General features: G+C 40.4%; 1 protein-coding gene across 1 annotated transcript in view; it reads left to right on the top strand.

The window, feature by feature from the left end:
* Positions 1 to 22,964, top strand: part of LOC122561122 (guanine nucleotide-binding protein subunit alpha-14) — a 169,315-nt gene that overhangs the window by 132,328 nt on the left and 14,023 nt on the right. Inside the window, exons 3-5 of the mRNA XM_043712573.1 lie at positions 1,248 to 1,402; positions 14,043 to 14,171; positions 19,751 to 19,880. Coding sequence (XP_043568508.1) covers positions 1,248 to 1,402; positions 14,043 to 14,171; positions 19,751 to 19,880 — 414 coding nt within the window. The remainder of the gene's footprint in view (positions 1 to 1,247; positions 1,403 to 14,042; positions 14,172 to 19,750; positions 19,881 to 22,964) is intronic.

Here is a 22,964-nt window from a genome sequence, read left to right as displayed (position 1 = left end):
GCCTTTGTCTTTATAGGGTATTGCTTAAGGTAGTGCTGTTTGGTTCGTTGAATTTTTCTCCACGCAAAGTAAATGTTTTTGTTTAAAAACATGAAATCCCTGAACATAATTCTTTTTCAGTTAGTCACTGGGTGTTCTGAGCTGTCTTCAAACATTAACAGTTTGTAACAGAATCATAATAATTGCAGAGTTATTATTGCACTGGCAAACATTATCAATCAACTTTTACTGAGTGTTTTAACTGTTCCCCAATCCTGCACTGCCTGGTTCTATCTCTTACCCAAATTCTGCAAATCTGACTGCCACGGTCGACCAATTAATTCCGCCTGTTCGTGCCCCACCGTACTCGTCTCCACTTATCTCGACTCAGCCCTTTCCCCTTGGTCCAAGAGCTTCCCACATATGTTCGGGACACCACCCACACTCGCCACCACCTCTATGAATTCCAATTCCCCAGCTCCCAACACCATCTTTACCATGGACATCCAATCGCAGTACACCCATATCCCCCATGAGGAAGGCCTCAAAGCCCTCATTGTTTCTTTTCCCACCGACCCAACTAACCTCTCTCCAACAACACACTCATTTGGTGGAACTGGTCCTCACCCTAAACAATTTCTACTTTCAATCCTCCCTTCAAACCTCCACCCTTGAACCTCGTCTCTCTGTTATGATTCAAAAAAGTCTTAATAGTTTTGCTATGACCTTCATACAAAATGTCTCATACTTCAGTGAAATATATTCAATTACGAAGTGAAGTTATAGAAAATCAATATAGTTGAAAAGTGAAGCCTGTTATCAGAGCTTAGGTGCCTATTTTAACCATTGTTATAGGAAATATTCAAAATTAGTCAGATCCATGTGACCAATTTTTATTTCCATTTTTTGTCGTCTTCTGTCTTTTTTGTTGTGTTTTATATTTAAAATGACTGGATTCCTTCATATAAAATGGATGAAAAATAAGGTCTCTTGGCCAAACCTTCATGCAACCAGAATTAAAACATTGCCATAATAAATGTGTATTGACAAGCTAATCCATTTGAAGGAATAATTATTTAAAGGAAGCACCTCAATGCTTGACATTTCCTGAACTTGCTGATGTGTTCCATTAAAAGCAATGAGCAGACAAATAGAACTTGTAAATTTCCATGAAGATGCTTCCGTTAAAAGTTTTCTTCTTTGCAATATATGATTTTGATGAACACAAATATGACAAGACTTTTAAATATCTTAATTTTTTTCAATAGGACAATGCAAATATGGTCCGAGAAGTGGAGGTAGATAAAGTAGTCACGTTTGAGCAAAAATATGTTGAAGCAATAAAGAAATTATGGAGTGATCCTGGCATCCAGGAGTGTTACGACAGACGTCGAGAGTATCAGTTGTCTGATTCTGCCAAATAGTAAGTATGAAATTTGTTCTAAGCTATCATCATCATCATCATCATCAAGTTTTCTATACTCTCCCATCTTTCATCCATCAGCATTTAGCAGAGACAGTACCAAAAATTGTTTTCTTATTTGGATCTTTGGGAATTGGTCTTCCTGTGTGACATCACAAATGTTTATTATTCGTTTTCCTGCCTTTCAGAACTCCATCTTGAGTGACTGTTGCAGAATGTCAAGTTTAGCTGCTTGAATAGAGTAATCAAGGAAGCTGAAAGATAACACAAATTTTGCACATTGCCCAGGATATGTCTTGTGTAAGAGACCGTGTGGTTTTATTCTAATACAGCTCTTCATTTAAATTCTTCTCTGTAATATGCCCTGCACTACAAGTTTAAAACGGGGCATGGCAAAATAAAATCGAAAGAAGTACCTTCCTCAAGTCCTGTAGTTGGTCAGATCCATGTCTCCGATTTCAATTTCTGACATTTGTCTGTCTTTTCTTTGTCGTCTTTCATCTTCCATAATGTTTTATTGTCATCTTGTTTGTCATTGGCACCTTGATTAGAATCTCAACAATGTGGATACAGGCCATTTGGTCCAACAAGTCTATACCAACCCTTCAAAGAGTTTCCATAGCTAATCCTCCTAGCTTGCACATGCCTGGAGATTATGGGCACTTTAGCATGGCTAATCCATCTAACATGCACATCTTTGGACTGTGGGAGGAAACAGGAGAACCCGGAGGAAAACCCACATAGACACATGGAGAATATGCAGACTCCACACAGACAGTCACCCAAGAATGGAATCGAAACAGTCCCTGGTGCTGTGAGGCAGCAGGGCTAACCACTGAACCACTGTGCTGCTGTTCTGATGTCTCCAGTTTTACTTGGCGTTACCACAATATTTGTTTGATTACCCTTCACTATTTTTCGCTGTGTTTTATCCATTCCTCTTCCAGTTCCACTGTGTTTAAGTCTCTAAAAATTGCATCACTTTATCTAGTTCTGGAACTTTATCTTTTTCTTGCAGTAGTTGCCATCTCTATCACTCACCTTGACACCTTTCCACACTGTCCATTGCAGATGGTACCATTTCAGTCTCCTCTTGGCTACTTACTCCATTGCTTCCACAGTCTTGTGATGTTCTTGTTCTCGACTTGTCCTTTATCCTTTCCTATCATTCCACATACCCATCTCTACATGTGCATTACATTAATGTCCAGTTGGTCTTTCACTCCTCCTGAGGTTGCTCAAATACCTGTACGATATCACAAGGTTGATCACACAGTGGCCTTATACATATTGATTTCAGTTTCAAAACTTTTCTATCACACGCCATTCTTCACTGTGTATCTTGCAGATCCTCCAACCACAGCTGATCTATTGCTCAATTTCCATCTCCACACTTCATCTTTTGCAAGGACTGATTTGTAGGTACCACTTTTTATTCATTCATGGCATGTGGTGTTTATAGATAGATCAGCATTTATTGCACTTCCCTAATTGCCCAAAGTTGTGTTTGAGACTCAACTCGGGGCAGCACGATGGCTCAGTGGTTAGCACTGCTGCCTCACAGTGCCAGGGACCTGGGTTCACTTTCTGCCTTGGATGACTGTCTATGTGAAGTTTGTACTTTCTCCCTGTGTCTGTGTGGGTTTCCTCTGGCTCTGGTTTCCTCCCACAATTCAAATATGTGCAGGTCAGGTGAATTGGGCATGCGAAATTGCTCATTGTGTTAGATGTATTAGTCAGGGGTAAATGTAGGGTCTGGGTGGGTTACTCTTCAGAGGATTGGTGTGGACTTTTTGGAGCGAAGGGCCTGTTTCCGTATTGTAGGGAATCTAATCCACATTGCTGTGGCTCTAGAGTTGGATGTTGGCCAGACTGGGTATTGATGACAAATTTCCATCCCTAAAGGATACTTGTGAGCTAGATGGATTTTTATGATAATTAATAGTGGTTTCATGGTTGTCATTAGAACCAACTTTTTATCCAGATTTCCTTTAAACTGAATTCAAATTTCACAATCTGCCATGGTGGGACTTGAAATCATAACCCTAGCATAACCATAACCTAGTCATTGTTTTTACCTCATAACCATAACCTCGGCCTATGCATTAATAGTCCAGTCATGTTAAGGGAAGTCAATGATGTGATACCAATGTATTCATTTTTTCCAAATCTTCACTTTATTTCATCACTTTGATTCTCTTCCTAGGCCTCATGCTTATATCCCATTAAATTAAGTTTTTGGCCTACTCATCTTCGTAAATGTCTTCCAGTGTTCTCCACTAGAGAATGTCCATAACATTTTTCATGCTATTCAATGCCATACGCTCAATGTGACAAGGTAATGTTTTGCCTTGTATAAGCTTATACTCCACAACCATCTGATGAAGCAACAGTGTTCCAAAAGCTAGTGCTTCCAAATAAACCTATTGGACTATAACCTGGTATTGTGTGGTTTTTAATTAGGGTGATAAACTTATCCTTGTTAAGCTCCTCTTCCGTTTGGGCATAGCTGCAACTCTTGGCTACTCTTTTGTTGCGGTCTGTCCCCTTTTATAGATTTTCTAAATGATCTGTCTCTGCAGTCTCTTCTATTGTCAATAAACAAAGCCCAAATTCAATCCAGAGAACGCAATCAAAATCTACAAAACAAACATACTTGATCAAGCTTTAAACTGCGTTTAGTTAATCTTACAATGCCGCTTGTTTCAGTTGTTCCTCTCATTCATTCTTTGCTGCAAATGTCAGGACAAAATTAATTAGATGGGCTATCGAACTAATTGTATGAAAATCAGAAGATTGGTTTTGGCTTCCTTTTTTGGATGATTAGCATTATCTACATGAAGTGCTCTGCTATTCTCCTTCAATAAATCTCTATACACAACTTATTAACGTATTATTTTGGGCTGTGTTTTTAATGTCTACATTATAAAGATCCTGCCAAAATGAAAGTATGGCTCAGCATTTCTGAGGAAGCCTTGATCAGAATCTCCTGTCCAAAATGTGGAACACTCTTGTATAAACAAAATGTGTAATAATCTGGGAGAAATTGCCTCTCATCAAACAATCCTTCCTAGACTTGCAATATCTAATTTTAAGGATCATGTGATAAGGAATATAACTTTGTTTGTTTTTGACCTAAAGAAGAGCTTCTGTAATCAATAAATCCATCATTTCCAATTTTATAACACTGCCCAACTCTATATCTGCTGAAGCATTCATCCATGCTTTGCCATGTTTAGATTTGATTATTCCAATGCTGCCCTGCCTTGCCTCCTATTTCTTATGTTCTATAAAATTGAATTCAGACAAAACTCTGTACCTCAATTCACATGATTGTAGTTCACCCATTTTCCCCTTAACTTGTTGATTTAGAATACTGAATGGCCTGGACAGAATAGATGTTGGGACGATGTTTCCATTGGTAGGAGAGACTAGGACCTGAGGGCACAGCCTTAGAGTAAAGGGAGGACCCTTTAGAATGGAAATAAGGAGAAACTACTTCAGCCAGAGAGTTGGGAATCTGAGGAATTCACTGCCACGGAAGGCTGTGGAGGCCAGATCATTGAAAAGACTGAGCCAGATAGGTTCTTGAGTATCAAGGGGATCAACAGTTACGGGGATAAAGCGGGAGAATGGGATTGAGAAATGTATCAGCCATGATTGAATGGCAGAGCAGACTCGATAGGCTGAATGGCCTAATTTCTGCTCCTATATCTTATGGTCTCCAGTGATTTGTGTTGCGTCCCGATCTCATTTTTTTTGTTTTCAAGTCTCTGAACATCAGTGTGTTCACCCCCTATCTCTGTTGCCCTTCTGGGGCCTATATTTCTCAAGTATCTGCACTTCTCCAATTCTGGCCTCTTGCTTATTCAGAGAAGTTAAGAATAGCTTCATGAAAGAATGAAAGAAAAAAAAAGTATACATGTGGCAAAGATTAGTGGTAAGCCAGAGGATTCGGAAAGTTTTAGAAGCCAACAAAAGACATTCAAAAAAAGTAGAAAATAAACTTTAAGGATATATTTGAAAGTAATATCAAAATGGACAACAAAAGCTTCTTTAAATATATAAAAAGGAAGAGAGAAACCAAAGCTCCTTGGTTAATAAGGCTGGATAAATTCTAATGGGAAACCAGGAAGTTCATGAGGAGTTGAATAAGTATTTTGCAAAAAATTTCATGTGGAAGACACAAAAATAGCATTCCAAAATTGCTAAATTTTCATGGGTCAAAAGGAGGAGAGAAATAAAAACCATAACTAGCACTACAGACAAGTGAGTTAAAGACCAATAAGTCCTCTGGTCCTGATGGAATGCATCCCAGAAAATTAAAAGCAGCAGCCATAGAATAGTGGATGCACTGGTCATAATCTTCCAGGAATTCCTAGATTCTGGACAAGTCCAGGAAGATTAGAAAAATGCAAATATAACATCTTTCTTTAAAAAGGGGAGGGGACAAAGAATAGGTTACTATAGGCCAGTTAGCTTAATGTCTTATCATTGTTGGAGTCAATGATAAAGGATGTAATAGCCGAGCATTTAGAAGTGTGCAATATGATCAAGCTGAGTCAGTATGGCTCATAAGGGGGGAATCATACCTGATGATAACATTTACTGGAAGTCTTTTGAGGAGGCAGTAAGCAGAACAGGTAAAGGGGAAGCAGTGGATCTAATATATTTAGATTTTTATCAGGTGCTTGATAAGATATGTGACCATGGTGATGAAGGTAGTAAGTTAACGTGGATAGAGATTGACTTGTAGAAGACCAAGAGTTGGGGTAAGGAGGGGCATTTTCACGATGGTAACTGGAGCACCACAGTGATTGTTGCTGGGGCCGTAACTGTTTACAATATACATGAACAACTTGGATGACAAAAATGAATCTATTATAACCAAGCTTGTGAGTGACTCAAAAATAGGTGAAGATGACGCAGTCTGTAGTGGGATATAGACAGGTTAGGTAAGTGGCCAAAGACATGGCAGTGGGAATATTATGTGAGATTATGGATTTTGGCAGGAAGATTAGATGAGCTAAATATTATTTAAATGGAGAAAGACTGCAGAGAGATGCAACACTGGGATTTGGGAGCCCTTGTCCACAAATCATGAAAAAACAACATCGAAGTTCAACAGATAATAGCAAACGCAAATGAAATGTTGGCCTTCACTTCAAAGGGATTAGAGAATAGAAGATAGGAATAGGAGTAGGTCATTGAGCCTCCATTATTGCTAGACTATTAATCCTCAAACTTAGCTAATTTTCTGGGGACGAGGTTTCGTATCTCACCGTGGTAGGTGGTGGAATTTGAATTCAATTGAAAAGAAAACACAAATTTGGAATTAATCTATATATGTGGGTCTGGATGGCGGAGCAAGCCATTCAAGTGTACCAGTTGCTGCAAAGTCTCAAAGAAATGAAACCGGACAGATGACCTTGTGCTGAAAAAGACAATCGCCAGTCCTGTCAACCCTCCAACATCCTCCTTACTAACAATTGGGGGCTAGTGACAAAATCGGGAGAGCTATCTCAACAGACTAATCAAGCAACAGCCCGACATTGTAAAATATGATTCCGTGAATATGACGTCCCAGATATGACTATCACCATGTCTGGATATGTCCTGTCCCACCAGTGGGACCGCCCCAGCAGAGGTGGCAGCATGGTGGTATACAGTGAGGAGGGAATTGTCCTGGGAGTCCTCAACATTGGTGCAGGACTCCATGAAGTTTCATGACTTCAGATTAAACATGGGTGAGGAAACATCCTACTAATTACCAAGTACTGCCCTCCCTCGGCTCAGTACTCCTCCATGTTGACAATACACTGAGAAAGCGCTGAAGGTGGCAAAATGTACTCTGGCTGGGGGATTTCAATGTGCTCCACCAAGAATGGTTTGGCAGCAACACTACTGTTTGAGCTGGTCGGGCCCTAAAAGACATAGCTGCTACACTGGGTCTGTGGCAGGTGATGAGGGAACCAGCAAGAGGGAAAAAGCATACTTGAATTCATCCTTACCAATCTGCCGTTTGCAGATCCATCTGTCCATGGCAGTATTAGTAAGAGTAACCACCACAGAGTTCTCGTAGAGATGAAATCCCACCTTCACACTGAGAAGACCCTCCATGTGTTGTGTGGCACTATCATCTTGATAAGTGGCTCAGATATGAACAGATCTAGCATCTAAAGACTGAGCATCCATGAAGTGATGTGGGCCATCAGCAGTAAAATTGTATTCCACAATAGCCTAGTATATCCCCCATCAAGCCAGAGGATCAACGGAGAGTGCGCAAGAGCAGCACCAGGCATACCTGAAAATAACCTGGTGAAGCTACCAAGCAGGACTACTCGCATGCCATACAGCATAAGCAGCAAATGATAGAGCTAAGCGATCCCACAATCAGTGGATCAGATTTAAGCTCTGCAATCCTGCCACATCGAGACATACATGGTGCTGGACAATTGAATAATACCACTGGAGGAGGAGGCTCCACAAATACCACCCCCCCCCCCCCCCAAAATGATGGAAAAGCCCATCACATTAGTGGAAAATATAAGGCTGAAGCTTTCTCAGCAGTCGTAAGCCAGAAATGCTGAGTGGATAATCCATCTTGGCCTCCTCCAGTCGTCCCCAATATATTCCCAGATACCAGTTAATTCACTCCATGTGATTTGAATACGCTGGATATTTTAAAGGCTATTGGCCCTGCCAACATTCCGGCAATAGTACTCAAGACTTGTGCTCCAGAATTTGCCGCTCCCCTAGTGAAGCTTTTCCAGTACAAAAGTAGGATAAATCCAACCCAGCCAAATACCGCCCATCTATATTCGATCACATCAGTAAAGTGATCGAAGATGTCATCAAAGTTTCCATTAAGCAGTTCTTGTTTATCAATAACCTGCTCAGTGACGGGGTAAAAACAATGACTGCAGATGCTGGAAACCAGATTCTGGATTAGAGTGGTGCTGGAAAAGCACAGCAGTTCAGGCAGCATCCGAGGAGCAGGAAAATCATTGTTTCAGGCAAAAACCCTTCATTCCTGATGAAGGACTTTTGCCTGAAACGTCGATTTTCCTGCTCCTCGGATGCTACCTGAACTGCTGTGCTTTTCCAGCACCACTCTAATCCAGAACCTGCTCAGTGACGCCTGGTTTGAGTTCCACGATGGTCCACTCAGTTCCAGACTCATTACAGTCTTGTTCAAACATGGTCAAAAGAGCTGAATGTATGGGATGAGATGAGAGTGACAGCCTTTGACATCAAGGAGTGTGACATCAAGGAGTCCGAGCAAAACTGGAATCAATGGGTATCGGGGGAAAACTCTCTGCTGGTTCGAGTCATACCTGACACACAAGGTGGTTGTAGTTGTTAGTCATCTCGGCTCCAGGACATCTCTGCAGGAGTTCCTCCTGGTAGTGTTGTAGCCCAGCCATCTTTAGCTGCTTCATTAATGAACTTCCTTGGATTGTAAGGTAGGAAGTAGGGATGTTTGTCGATGATTGCACAATGATCAGTACCATTTGCCATCCCTCATATACTGCAGCTGTCTGTGTTCAAATGCAACATGATCTGGACAATATCTAGGCTTGGATGGACCAGTAGCAAGTAACATTGATACCACACAATGCCAGCTGTGACCATCACTAATAAGAGACTATTTAATCACCATCTCTTGACATTCAATGGTGTTACCACCACTGAATCCCCCAGTATCAACATCCGGGTGTCATCATTGACCAGAAACTTAACTGGACTCGCCACGTAAACACAGTGGCTACATGAGCAGATCAGAGGCTAGAAATACTGTGGCGAGTAACCTGACTCCCCAAAGCCTGTCCACCATCTACATGGCACCAGTCAGAAGTGTATTGAATAGTCCTCACTTGCCTGGATGAATACAGCTCCAAAAACACTCAAGCTTGACAGCATCCAAGACAAGGCAGCCCGTTTGATTGGCACTACATCCACAAGCATGGACCCACTACACCACTGATGCTCCGTAGTAGCAGTGTGTACCGTCTCCAGGATATACTGCAGAAATTCACTCAAGATACTCATTCAGCACCTTCCAAACCCACAACCACAGCTTGCTAGGAGGACAAGGGCAACAGATACGTGGGAATGCCACCACCTGCAAGTTCTCTAAGCCACTTACCATCCTGACTTGGAAATATATCGCTGTTCCTTCACGGTCACTGGGTCTAAACTGTGAAATTCCTTCCCCATGAGCATTGTGGGTCAACCCACAACAGGTGGGCTGCAGCAGTTCAAGAAGGCAGCTCACCACCACCTCAGGGAAAATTAGGAACAATAATGAATGCTGGCCATCCAGCAACAGCCACATCTCACAAATGTATTAAAAAAAGTAAGATTGTGGCTGATTTGAAACCTAACTCCATATTTCTGCCTTGGGCCTGTAATTCTTGGTACCCTTATTTAATAAAAAAATGTTTGCCAGATTTAAATTTAACAATTGAATTACCATCAATCGTCATTGAAAAAGAGAGTTCCAAACTTTTACAATTCTTTGCATGTCGAAATGCTTTCTAACATCTCTCCTGAACGGTCTGGCCCTAATTCTTAGGCTATGCCCCTGGCTGTAGAATCTCTAACCAGTGGAAAGTTTATGTACTCTGACTTTATTTGTTGTTATCCTGAAGACCTCAATTAGATCACCCCTAATCTCACCCAAAGGGTGATTTTGCTGAAACTGTACAAGACCACATCTGGAATACTGTGAACAATTTTGGGCTCCTTACTGGCATTGGAGGCAGTCCAGAGAAGGTTCTAGCCTGATACTAGCAATGATGGGGCTGTCTGTTTTAAGAGGAGAGGTTGAATAGGTCAGGCCAATAGTTAATGGGATATAGAAGAATGAAAGGTGACATTCTACAAACGTACAAGATTCATAGAGGACTTGGTAGGGTAGATGCAAAAAACTAGTTTCCTCTTGTGGGGGAGTGTGCGACCAAAGGGCATAATTTGAGCACAATGGGTTGCACCTTTCAGAGGGTTTTTGAGGGTTGTGAAGCTGTGGGATTACTTATCACACAGGGTTGTTGAGAGTTGGTCATTAAGTATCTATGGTCTAATTGAATGGCAGAATAGTCAGTCATACAGCACAGAAGGATCCCTACAGCCCATTGAGTCTCCATTGACCTATCTATATGTATGCCACTTTCCAGCACTTGATCCATTACCTGAATGTTGTGAACATTTGAAGTGTTCATTCACATACTTTAAAGGTTGTGAGCCTTATCGATGACTACTCTCCCAGATGGTGCATTGCAGATTCTTATCACTGTCTGAATGAAGAAAGTTTTGTCAAATTCTTTCTGTCCCCTCTTTTTATTAACTCATTGATTAATGGGCATAGCTGCTTTTGACCACACTGTCAATGCCCCTCATAATTGTACATAACTAAATCTCATTCCATCTCGATCTTCTGCAAAGAAGCTGACCTGGGGTTATGCAGTCTCTCCTCATTGCTAAAATGTTCCAACCCAGGCAACATCCTCGTGAATCTCTTCTGCAACCCCTGCACATCCTTCTGCAATCACATCCTTCCTATAGTGTGGCAATCAGAGCTGTACACAGTTGTGGGTTAACCAGTTTTGTACATCTCCTACATAGCCTCCTGCTGTTATGACCTATGTGTGACTGGAAGCTGTATTCTGCTAACCTGTTAGGGATCTGTGGACAAGCACCTCAATATTCCACTGTTCTCTGAGCTTTCTAGCATCCTCCCCTTCACTGAATAGTCCTTTGTGGTGGTGTTTCTTTCAAATTGTATCACCTCGTTCGTGCCAGGGTTAAATTTAATTTGCCGATCTGATCAATCTCCTATATCCTCCTTAACTTAAGACCTTCTTCACTATCAGTCATTCAGCCAATCTTCATGTAAATGTTATACCACCACCCTCTGTCTCCTATCAGGAACCTAATTTTGGATCTATTTTGCCAAGTTACTCTGGCTGTCATGTGCTTTTACCTTCTTTATCCACCTCCCATGTGGGACCTTATAAAAGGCTTTATTGAAATCCATATGAGCTACATCAACTGCACTACCTTAATCTAAAGGAGAAAGTGAGGTCTGCAGATGCTGGAGATCAGAGCTGAAAATGTGTTGCTGGAAAAGCGCAGCAGGTCAGGCAGCATCCAGGGAACAGGAGAATCGACGTTTCGGGCATAAGCCCTTCCTGAAGTAGGGCTTATGCCCGAAACGTCGATTCTCCTGTTCCCTGGATGCTGCCTGACCTGCTGCGCTTTTCCAGCAACACATTTTCAGCTACCTTAATCTAAACACTTGGACCCATCTTTGCAAAATTAAATCAAATTTGTTAGATGTGACCTCTTTTTGACAAAGCCATGCTGTCTCTTCCTGATCAAATCTTGCTTCTCCAAGTGGCGATTAATACTCTCCTTTGGAATTTTCTCCAGTGGTTTCCCTAATCTGGTTGAATGGCCGCCTGCTGCTCATAGGTCTTAGGGTGGTCTTATCCTAGTTGTTGCACCATGGGCACTTCAGCTTTAACTACCTAAATTCATTGTTTGGAATTACCTCCTTATTCCCTCTATCTTTTGAAGTGCTCCTTCAAACCTACATGTTGACAACTTCTGCGTATGTGTGTAATACCTCCTTATGTCTCTTTGTCAAGTTTGTTAATCCCCCTGTGAATTGCTTTAGGACATTTTCTGACATTAAAGTGCTACATATGTGCAAGTTGTTTCTTTAAAAATAAGTTAAATCTCATCTTGACATGCTGCACACTTGTGAAAACAAGCTCTTTATCTCAAGTTGACTTCATCTGTCTCAACCTCAATTTATTTCCATGATATAACATTGACAAAGACATATTGTTATAGGCAGCCATTATGGAAAAAGTATTAAAGCAATTGAGCATATACAGTGCAGACTTGTCTGAGTGATAACAGCAATGAAAAGCTGTAGCTATGAGAAACTGCTACACTCCATGGGAGCAGAGGCACATCATGCATTGAAAAGTATAGCAGCATGGATTGAAAATATGTTTGAGAAGAGGAAACAGTGTCAGTGTTAGGTTCATATTATTCTCTGTATCTGTATTTGTAGAGGTGATTTGAATTGTGGTTTTGAGGGAAGGGAATGACAGTGTTAAAATGTCTTCCTTATATGAAAGAAAGAAAATAGAGAACCCTAGTCTGGAGAGCACATATTACTTGGATTTATCAATATAGTAATAGGAAATTGTGGCTTAGGGCAAATTGGAATTGTTTCCATTGGAACTGTGAGACTCTGACTATATTTAATTGATACTTTCAAAGTATTGTAGGGTTTTGAAAACTATTTTCTCTGTTTCCAGTAATGAGGGATAACTCATTTAGAAATATTATTGTAAATAACGAGAGTTTCATAGATTTTGATGTAGTGATTGATTAGAATTTCAAATACTTTACTGTTAAAATTTCTTCAATAAAGGAGACATAAGTCAATGAGATGAAAGCAAAACAATGTTGTTAGCTTGAACTGTTCTAGTCAAGAGCCAACAGTGGACTAGTGCCTCTTTTGTTTTGGAGCCCTCAATGGTTATTCATAACTTTTACTTTGCTCCAAACCAAGATTGATAAAAGAAATGAACTGAGAACTGTGAGCTAAAGATGACTTCTGGATTGTGGGTAAAGCTTTTTAAAAGAAAAACGGAGCTGAGGCATGTCCTGGAAGTTAATTACAGGTTGGTTCCTGATCAAAAAGTTCTGCAGACACTTTATCACCAAGGAAAAACATTGTTCCAACAGATAGCAGAAGTTGGCTATTGAGGTCAGTCCATGGAAATTCATTCCAGCAAGTCTGGCAAAGACCTTGTGCTGAGACAGATGGCAGATGTTGAATAGTAATTTGGACATGGAGGATATGGTTAAGCTGTCAGGGAGTGATCATAGATTGAATTGTGTTTTGGATATGAAGAAAGAATCTGGTTGTTTGCGCTACAGTACACCAAGATTTGAAAGCTCCCAGTCTAACCTCTCTGTATGACACCCTCTGAGTGACTGTAAAGGTGACTCTGATCAACATACTCAGTCAACCATCATCTATCACTATGGAACAACATATCATGAAAACCACTTAAGTAATCTGCCAGTTTTGTTATTTCTTTTACTCCCTTAAGTGTTTATCTGTTTTCCTTTTGTGTGAATGGGCCTGAAAAAAACCTCTGGGTAAGTATAGACCAATTAGATTACTTTGCTGTTTAACTTTTGCTGTGCTCAAGTTACTATATTGGTAATAAATTGCTAAGTCTTTTGTTTAATATGCAAATCAATGTTTGGAATTAATTATTCATTTCGATTGGCTATTCAAAAGTCTGGTTAGGAAACATTGGGGTCAATTTTGAGGGTTTTTTTTTAAGGCTTTGATTTTACTGTTGCAAATAGAGAAGTAGACAGACTGATTTGGTTTAATCATCTCCGTAACTCTGCTATAAAGTTTTGTTTCTATGGGATTTTGTCACATTTCAGGAACTAGACTAACCAGAAACTATTAAATATGTTTGTCTTCGGCAACTGTTGGTATGCATCAGTTTTAATTCTGCTTTTCTTAAACATTGATGCAGTGAATCACATTGAAGGATTTGTAATTTGCTGTGATTGATCTGTTTTCATTTTCCAGCTATCTTAGTGACGTAGACCGCATTAGTTCACCAATATATATACCAACTCAGCAAGACATACTGCGTGTCAGGGTACCAACAACTGGAATAATTGAATATCCTTTTGATTTGGAGAACATAATCTTCAGGTATTGAAACTGGATAGTTAGAAATGGTTTTTCATTTTAATGTGAGAAAGCACCATGTTAATTTCACATGAATCAAAACATAATATCTGTGTAAAAATGGAGACTTATTTACATCGCTTGTTCAGGGAACACAGTTTGAGAAACACATAGCACTAACTTGGCTATTGTATTTACCACAAGCTCAAATTAATACTAAATCCCAAGTCAGTCAGCATTCTGATAACTGAAATGCAATGACTGACTAACCATCTTCGAACCTTTCTGGATTCTAATGTTTGACTTTGTGATTTCTTGAACTGATGATTTACTCCGTGTGCATTTTTTGATAACACACTGGCAATATTTTTATGTATGAATGTGTGCATCAACCTTAATTTATGGTGTAGTAGCCACATTTGCAATCCAAAAGGTGTTAATATAAAAGTCCGGGAATCTAAAGGACAGTTCTCTAAATATTGTGATTTGAAAGATTTTTTATGTATTTAAAGCCATAGCCCTATTTTATTAAATATGCACTTCTGTAAGCTCCTCTGAAAAAGAAGAGAATAAGATTCCTCGAATATTACCTTTGTCTTTGCAATTCAGTCAATGAGTTCCTATCCATCAAAATAAATAAGAAGTCCTGCCTCCAATTGGAGATAGTAGCTAAATTAGCTTCATTTTAAGTAGTTGTGGATTTTCCAGCGTAGGTATTTATAAACTTAGTTTCTTCTTTTTTCAAGCAGTGACATAGTTTCATTTTTTTGGCTGAGACTTAGTGAAGAATGGATCAGTGCATTATAAATTATTTATATTCTCTATTTGCACTTGAAAGAAATACTTCCGTTTGGAAACTACCTGAAAGACCTTGCCTAGTAAGTCTGCCTGGATGCAAGAAGTTTGTGATGTGTGTGTATAAAATAGATAACCTGACTCTTGAATGTGTCCCGTATAAAGGCATCCACTGCAAATACTTCTGTTGTTAAGTGCGAGCATACACATTAAGAGCAAGAATAGGCTGCACGGACCCTCGAACCTGCTCTGTCATTAAATAAGATCATGGCTGATCTCATTGCTCTACATTCCCAATTATATCTGATAATCTTTCGCACCCTTGCTGAGCAACCTCTATCTTAAAGATGCTTCCACAGCCTTTTGAGGAAGGACATTTCAAAGATTCATGACCTTCTGTGAGGGGAAAAAAACCTTTACCTGTCTCTTAAATGGATGATCCCTTATTTTTATATGGTGATCTTTAATTCAAAACTACCTCAAGTGGAAGCATCCTTACCATATCTGCTCTGTCAGGACCCCTCAGGATCTTGATTGTTTCAGTCAAGTTGCCTGTTACACCTCTAAACTCCAGCAGCTACAAGCTGAGCCTGCCCAATCTTTCCTTATGTATGATAATCCACCCATTCTAGGTTTTAGTCTAGTCAACCTGCCTGAACTGCTTCCAAGATGCTTGAATTCTTTCTTAAATAAGGAGACCAGTGTTATGTATGGTGGTCCAGATGTGGTCTCCCCAGTGCTCTGTGGGTTTGAAGAATGACCTCCCTCCTTGTATTGCATTCCACTCTGAATAAACAATAATATTCTCTTAGCTGTCATTATTCTTTGTTAAACCTTTGCAGTAACCTTGTGTATTTTATGCACAGGGTCACCCAGATCTCTTGTATCTCCAAGTTCTGTAATCTCTCACCATTTGGATTATATGCTTTATTTCTATTCCTGTTTGCAAAATGGACAGTTTCACATTTCCCTTTGTCAGATCTTTGTCCACTCACTTATAACCCATCTGTATCTGGTGTTGTAATGCCCTCTACTACACAACTGGCTTTCTTGGCTATCTTTGTGTCTCAAGCAAATGTAGCAGCCATACTTTTGACTCCTTTCACAAAGTAATTTATATAAATTGTAAGAATTTGAGGTCCCATTACTGGTCCTTGTGGCACGCCAGACATCATGTCATACCAACTGGAAAATGACCATTTAAGTCTACACTTGGCTTGCAGTTAGCCAGCCAAACTTCATGTCAATATGTTACACCCTACACCGTGGACTTCTGTTTCCCACCAAACCTTTGTGGCACCTTATTAAATGCCTTCTGAATCTAAGTACAGAGCATGCACCAATTTCCCTTTTATTCAAAGCACATGTTACTTCCTCAAGGAGCTCCAATTAATTTGTTAAACATGATTTTTCTTTCTGAATACCATGCTGACCCTCTGCCTGATTTCCTTGAACCTTTGAGTGCGCCTGCCATAATATCTTTGATAATAAAATGGTCCTTTAGTTTCCTGCTTTGAGCGTATCCTTTTTTGAATAAAGGTGTTACATCCACCCTTTCCAATCCAGTGGAACCTTCCCCCAAATCTATGGAGTATTGGAAAATTACTACCAATGCATCAAGTGTCTCATGAGCCATTTCATCTTAGTTTTTTTTGAGAAATATTGTTTCACAGATCCATATCCATACGTTGAATTATTGCAACAAACTACTTTCAGAGACATACAAAGGTTTTGTTGTAGATGAGTTCCACTTTCCCCTTCTGGATCCTTTCCTTGTCTGGAAGTCAACATTCCAATGGGGAAGAACCCTTTTTTGAAACCATGATTTGGAGATGACGGTGTTGGACTGGGGTGTACAAAGTTAAAAATCACACAACACCAGGTTATAGTCCAACAGGTTTAATTGGAAGCACACTAGCTTTCAGAGCGTCGCTCCTTCATCAGGTGATAGTAGAGGGCTCAATCCTAACACAGAATTTATAGCAAAAACTTAGTGTGATGTAACTGAATTATACATTGAAAAATTGATAGTCTGTTAAATCTTTCATCTGTTTAAATACCATGATAGTTTCACTTCTTTCATGTGTACATCACAAAACTTTTTATTAAAAAGTTGCATTCTTGGGTTAGCTGTTAACAATGGTGATAGCTAGACAATATGTTGAAGGTATTAGCCCCCTGTGTTCTCTGTCTATGCCATGATGTTTAGATTGATTCTAATCTAAAAAGGGAGATAATGGGGTTTTACATGAATGCATGCAGTTTTTGAGCAAAATACACTGTAACCCTGCAAGTACAAATTCACCCCACAAAATATGTGTGTATGGGTCTTTGTCTGTCTGTGTGTGGGTCTGTCTGGGTTGGGGGTTGTGTGTGTGTAGTGAGTGTAGGGTGCATGTGGGAGTGTGTATGTCTGTAAGGGTGGGTGTGGGTGTCTATGTGCACACACAGGCACTCCTATGCACACATACACACGGACACCCACACCCACCCTTACAGACATACACACTCCCACACTCTCACATGCACCCCCTCACAGACTTAAGACAGTCTACATTCACTACACACAGACACACACACACACAGACACATACACAGACACACACACACTCTTTCTCGCACTCTAAACCCCCAACCCAGACGGGGACACACACAGACAGACAGACAAAGACCCATATGCACACATGTATTTTGTGGGGTGAATTTGTACTTTCAGGGTTACATTGTACTTTGCTCAAAGACTGCAGGCATTCATGTAGAACTCCGTTATCTCTCTTTTTAGATTAGAATCAATCTAAAAATCATGGCATAGACAGAACACAGGGAGCCAACACCTTCAACATATTGTCTAGCTATCACCATTGTTAACAGCTAACCCAAGAATGCAACTTTTTAATAAAACATTTTGTGACGATGTTTCCATTGGTGAAAGAAGTGAAACTATCATGGTATTTAAACAGATGAAAGACTTAACAATCAATTTTTCAATGTATAATTTTGTTACATCACACTGTAAATTTTTACTATAAATTCTGTGTTAGGATTGAGCCCTCCACTATCACCTGATGAAGGAGCGTCGCTCCGAAAGCTAGTGTGCTTCCAGTTAAACCTGTTGGACTATAACCTGGTGTTGTGTGATTTTTAACTTTTTTAAACCAATCTGTCTTGATATGTTCTGGCTCAGTGGTAAGAACACAACACTATACAAAGAACCTCCCTCAAAACCTAGCTGTCTTTTGCTATTAGAGATTAGATTAGATTACATTAGATTACATTACAGTGTGGATACAGGCCCTTCGGCCCAACAAGTCCACACCGACCCGCCGAAGCGCAACCCACCCATACCCCTACATTTACCCCTTACCTAACACTATGGGCAATTTAGCATAGCCAATTCACCTGACCTGCACATCTTTGGACTGTGGGAGGAAACCGGAGCACCCGGAGGAAACCCACGCAGACACGGGGAGAACGTGCAAACTCCACACAGTCAGTCGCCTGAGGCGGGAAATGAACCCGGGTCTCAGGCGCTGTGAGGCAGCAGTGCTAACCACTGTGCCACCGTGCTGCCCACCAAATCCACTCTAAATCCTTTTGTTATCAGTACTTTTTTTAAAAACTGGAGCAGATGGGATTTGAAACAGAGCCTTCTGGTCCAGATGTAGGAATAGTGCCCCTCAAATGGAGCCCTCTGGATCAGGGAAAGCCATACCACAATGCCACAAGAGGCCCCAATATTGTTAATTGAGCTGTTTAAAGACATTACCAAATCACCCATGTTACAAATTAAAAGGTCTTATCCTATTTCAAACCTTAACTACTTTGTTTAAAGTCCCACTTAGGTGATGAGATATTTAAAGGTTGTTTAAAAAGTTGGACTTTACAAATTCCAGCGCAACATTTAACACACTTCACTGGTGGAGCTGATTCTTAATAAAACTAAGAATGAAGGTAGTTGTTTCTGTTTAAACTACTATATCCCATTGTCTCTCTGCTGGTGGTCTCTCTCTCTCTGACCAGATATCTTAAATTGAACCAGTCTCATTTGCCAGCATTTAGCCCATATCACTCTAAATCCTTTCCATTCATGTACCCATCCAGATGTCTTTTAAATGTTGTTGTAATTGTACCAGCCTCCACATGCTCTGGCAGCTTATTCCATACATGTATCACCCTCTGCATGAAAATGTTGCCCCTTAGGTCCCTTTTAAATCTTCCCTTCCCACCTTAAACCTATGCCCTCTCGTTTTGGACTCCCCTATCCTGGGAAAAAGATCTAGGTTATTCACCATGTCCCTCATGATTTTATAAATATCTCTCCGGTCGCACCTCAGTCTATTCAGCCTCTCCCTAAAGCTCAAATGCTCCAATCCTGGCAACATCCTTGTAAATCTTTTCTGCACTCTGTCAAGTTTAACAACATCTTTCAATAGCCAGGAGACCAGAGTTGCATGCAGTATTCCAAAAGTGGTCTAACCAATGTCCAGTACAGCTGCAACATGACGTTCCAAATTCTACATTCAATGCAGTGACCAACAGAGGCGAGCATACCAAGTGCAGCCTTCTGTACCCTGTCTACTTGGGACTCCACTTTCAAGGAAATATGAGCCTGCACTCAAGTCTTTTTGTTTGGTAACACTTCCCAGGAGCCTACCATTAACTGTATAAGTCTTGCCCTGATTTGCCTTCCCAAAATGCAGGACCTCACATTTATCTAAATTAAACTCCATTCTGTTTGTAGTTTACATATTCTATGTTTGAACATTCAATACTATTGAGTTTGAAACTTTTTTTGGTTTACTTTGTAGGATGGTGGATGTTGGAGGTCAGAGATCTGAACGAAGAAAATGGATTCATTGTTTTGAGAATGTCACCTCAATCATTTTCTTAGTTGCACTAAGTGAATATGATCAGGTTCTGGCTGAATGTGATAATGAGGTAATTATTTATTGGCAATCGTATGATAGGATTGTCAACAAGATCCAACTTTTACTGAAGACTTGTACTTTTTAAAAAAAGTGTTAGAAATTCCGAACGTCTCAAAAAATGGAGGAAATTTCTGAAGTTAATTATTTTTCTGGATCTTGTGTAGTATTGGCATTATCAAAAACAGAGGCACTTATCATAGCTTTGGTAAAGAATAACCAGTGCCATATTCCTCAATTTACACAAATTTTCGTGTCATTTCGTCTGTTTTTAAAAAAAAAACTTTTCCGTGTTCAGTCAGTTTTTTTGCTGAATGAGTCTCTGTCCTGATGCTGAAATTTCTGAAAGGAAATGTTTTACAATGCAATTAATGACCTGGATGAAACACACAGGAAAGAAAGCTTAAATATTAAGTTTATGTTCTTCCATGTAACGATGAAACTTAATTCACTTCGTTTATGAACCTTCTTTTTGTGCTATGTATTTCACTCGGATTATTGATAGTACTGTGGAAAAAAAAACACTGCTGCCTCACAGCGTCAGGGACCTGGGTTCAATTCCAGTCTCTGGCGACTATCTGAGCGGAATTTGCATGCTCTCTCCGTATCTGTGTGGGCTTACTCCAGATGCCCCGGTTTCCTTCCACAGTCCAAAGATGTGCACGTTAGGTGGATTGGCCATGCTAAATTGCCAGTAGTGGCCAGGTTAGGTGGATTAGCCACGAGAAATGCAGACTAACAGGGCAATGGAAGAGATGAGAGTCTGGGAGCGATGCTCCGAGGAGAGCCAGTGTGCACTTAGTGGGCCGAATGGCCTGTTTCTACACTGTAGGGATTCTATGATTGAAAGAATTAGTTTCCTTTCAGAACTTGCCACAAAAATTAATTTCAGTCAAATAACAGAAATGAAGTAAATAATTGACAATGAAAATAATACCAAATAAATGAAATGGGAGTCTGAGTAAGGCGAAGTGGTCTGACTGTTGTACAATTTCCTGTAATTGAAACAATTAATAGCAAGTGAAATCCAAAGTTGTTTCCTTTTGAATGTGAGCTTCATTTATTTATTCTAGTTAAATGCCAATGTAAAAGTTGTAGATTCTGGTTCCAGTTCACTATAATACTGCATACAAAGGGCTTGGATTTTGACTGAATTTGGTGGAAAGTGGGATTTGGGGAATTTCTTGATTTGCTTCATCGTCAAATGATGTGATGTTTTTTCTGGAGCCGCGGAGTGGATCGATGTGGGGATAGGCTGTGCCTTACCCTTGGGTACAGAGCAGGGGCTGGTGAGTGTGGAGTTGAAAAGGTTACTTTACTCAGCAAGTCGTGAGTTCATGGAATGCCCTGCCAGTAGCAGTGGTGGACTCTCCCTCATTATAGGCATTTAAGCGGGCATTGGATAGGCATATGGTGGATAGTAGGCTAGTGTAGGTTAGGTGGGCTTGGATCGGCGCAACATCGAGGGCCGAAGGGCCTGTACTGCGCTGTATTCTTCTATGTTCTATCTATGTTCTATGTTACTCTGGTTCTCCAGGACTTTGTCCCAGTCATTTCTGGAAACAGTAAGCCCTGTAGCCACATGCCCATACGTAACAATCTATGTTAACCGAAGGCCCCAGTGCATGATTTTGCTGGTTTATGCTCCAGTGCCATCGTAGTGCCAAGTTGTAACCTAATCACAATTTCCCCGTATATCCTCCATACCAATTCACCTTATACCCACCATGAGGAATCTCAGAAACCATGCTGAGAAGAAATAAAGTTCTCAATATCTATTATTCCTTTTTATTCATTTGTGGGACATACAGGTTATGCTGACTGGGTCAGCATTTATTGCATTTTCCTGTTGTCCTTGAGAAGGTAGTGGTGAGCTGTCACCTTGAACTGTTACAGGGCATGTACTATTGATAGACCCTCAATGTCTTAAGGGAGGGAAATTCTGGGGATTTGACCCAGCAGCAGGGAAGGAATGGTGATCTATTTCCAAGTCAGTAAGATGAGTGGTTTGGATGGGAAGCTTGCATTTGGTGGTGCTCTAATGTATCTGCTGTCCTTGTCCCTCAAAAAAGATTTTTTTAAAAACTCAATCATGAATGCCTGTTCAAAGCACATAAATTCCCTCCAGACTTAATTAATAATCCCACATCAAATCTTTTAATGACCTCTCTGAGCTGTCAATCAATATATAACAAGAACACCCATTTCCCCTCCACAGTGACGATAGGTTATGGAAAGCAGTCAAATATTCACAATGTTCGAATGAAAGCACTTGTGGTTCTGTCAACGAACAACTATTAAAACAGTTAGAACTGATTTTCATCTGCTCAGGCAGGTTTATGTTAATTTTAAATGGCTGAACATTTAGATAACTTGGCAGCATGATAGTTTGACAGACCGTACCCACCTTTTCACTCAGAATAATGATTGTTTGGAGTACCCTTTTTAAAAGGGTTAAGGAAACTCAGTTAATGAGTGTGTTCATCATAGAGATTGAAAGGGTTTTTCGTATTGATAACATCAAGGAATACTATCATCACATCATCTAGCGGGATGGAACAATCGTGGACTTAATGTGCTCCTGTTCCTGAGACATGCAATTATTGATCATTCCTATTTGTTCTTAAGGTGATGCTGTGCAACTTGATTTTCATTGCTGCCCTCCATCTGATGTAGGTATACCCATAACAGTGATGGACAAACCAAGGACCAGTGTTAAAAAAACGGACGCATTTATAACCATCTTCAGGCAGAAGTACCAAGTGGATGATTCAGCTTGCCATCATTAGTAGGTCACCACATCACATACATCAGTCTTTAACCAATTTGATTCATTCCATGTGATGGAAATGTGTTGCTGGAAAAGCGCAGCAGGTCAGGCAGCATCCAGGGAACAGGAGAATCGACGTTTCGGGCATAAGCCCTTCTTCAGGAATGGGGAAAGTTTGTCCAGCAGGCTAAGATAAAAGGTAGGGAGGAGGGACTTGGGGGAGGGGCGTCGGAAATGTGATAGGTTGAAAGAGGTCAAGGTGAGGGTGATAGATCAGACTGGGGTGGGGGCGGAGAGGTTAGGAAGAAGATTGCAGGTTAGGAAGGC

Source organism: Chiloscyllium plagiosum, chromosome 2 (genome assembly GCF_004010195.1).
Source record: "Chiloscyllium plagiosum isolate BGI_BamShark_2017 chromosome 2, ASM401019v2, whole genome shotgun sequence".
NCBI lineage: Eukaryota > Metazoa > Chordata > Chondrichthyes > Orectolobiformes > Hemiscylliidae > Chiloscyllium > Chiloscyllium plagiosum.
The sequence above is the reverse complement of the archived record's forward strand: the minus strand, read 5'-3'. Positions and strand labels throughout refer to the sequence as shown.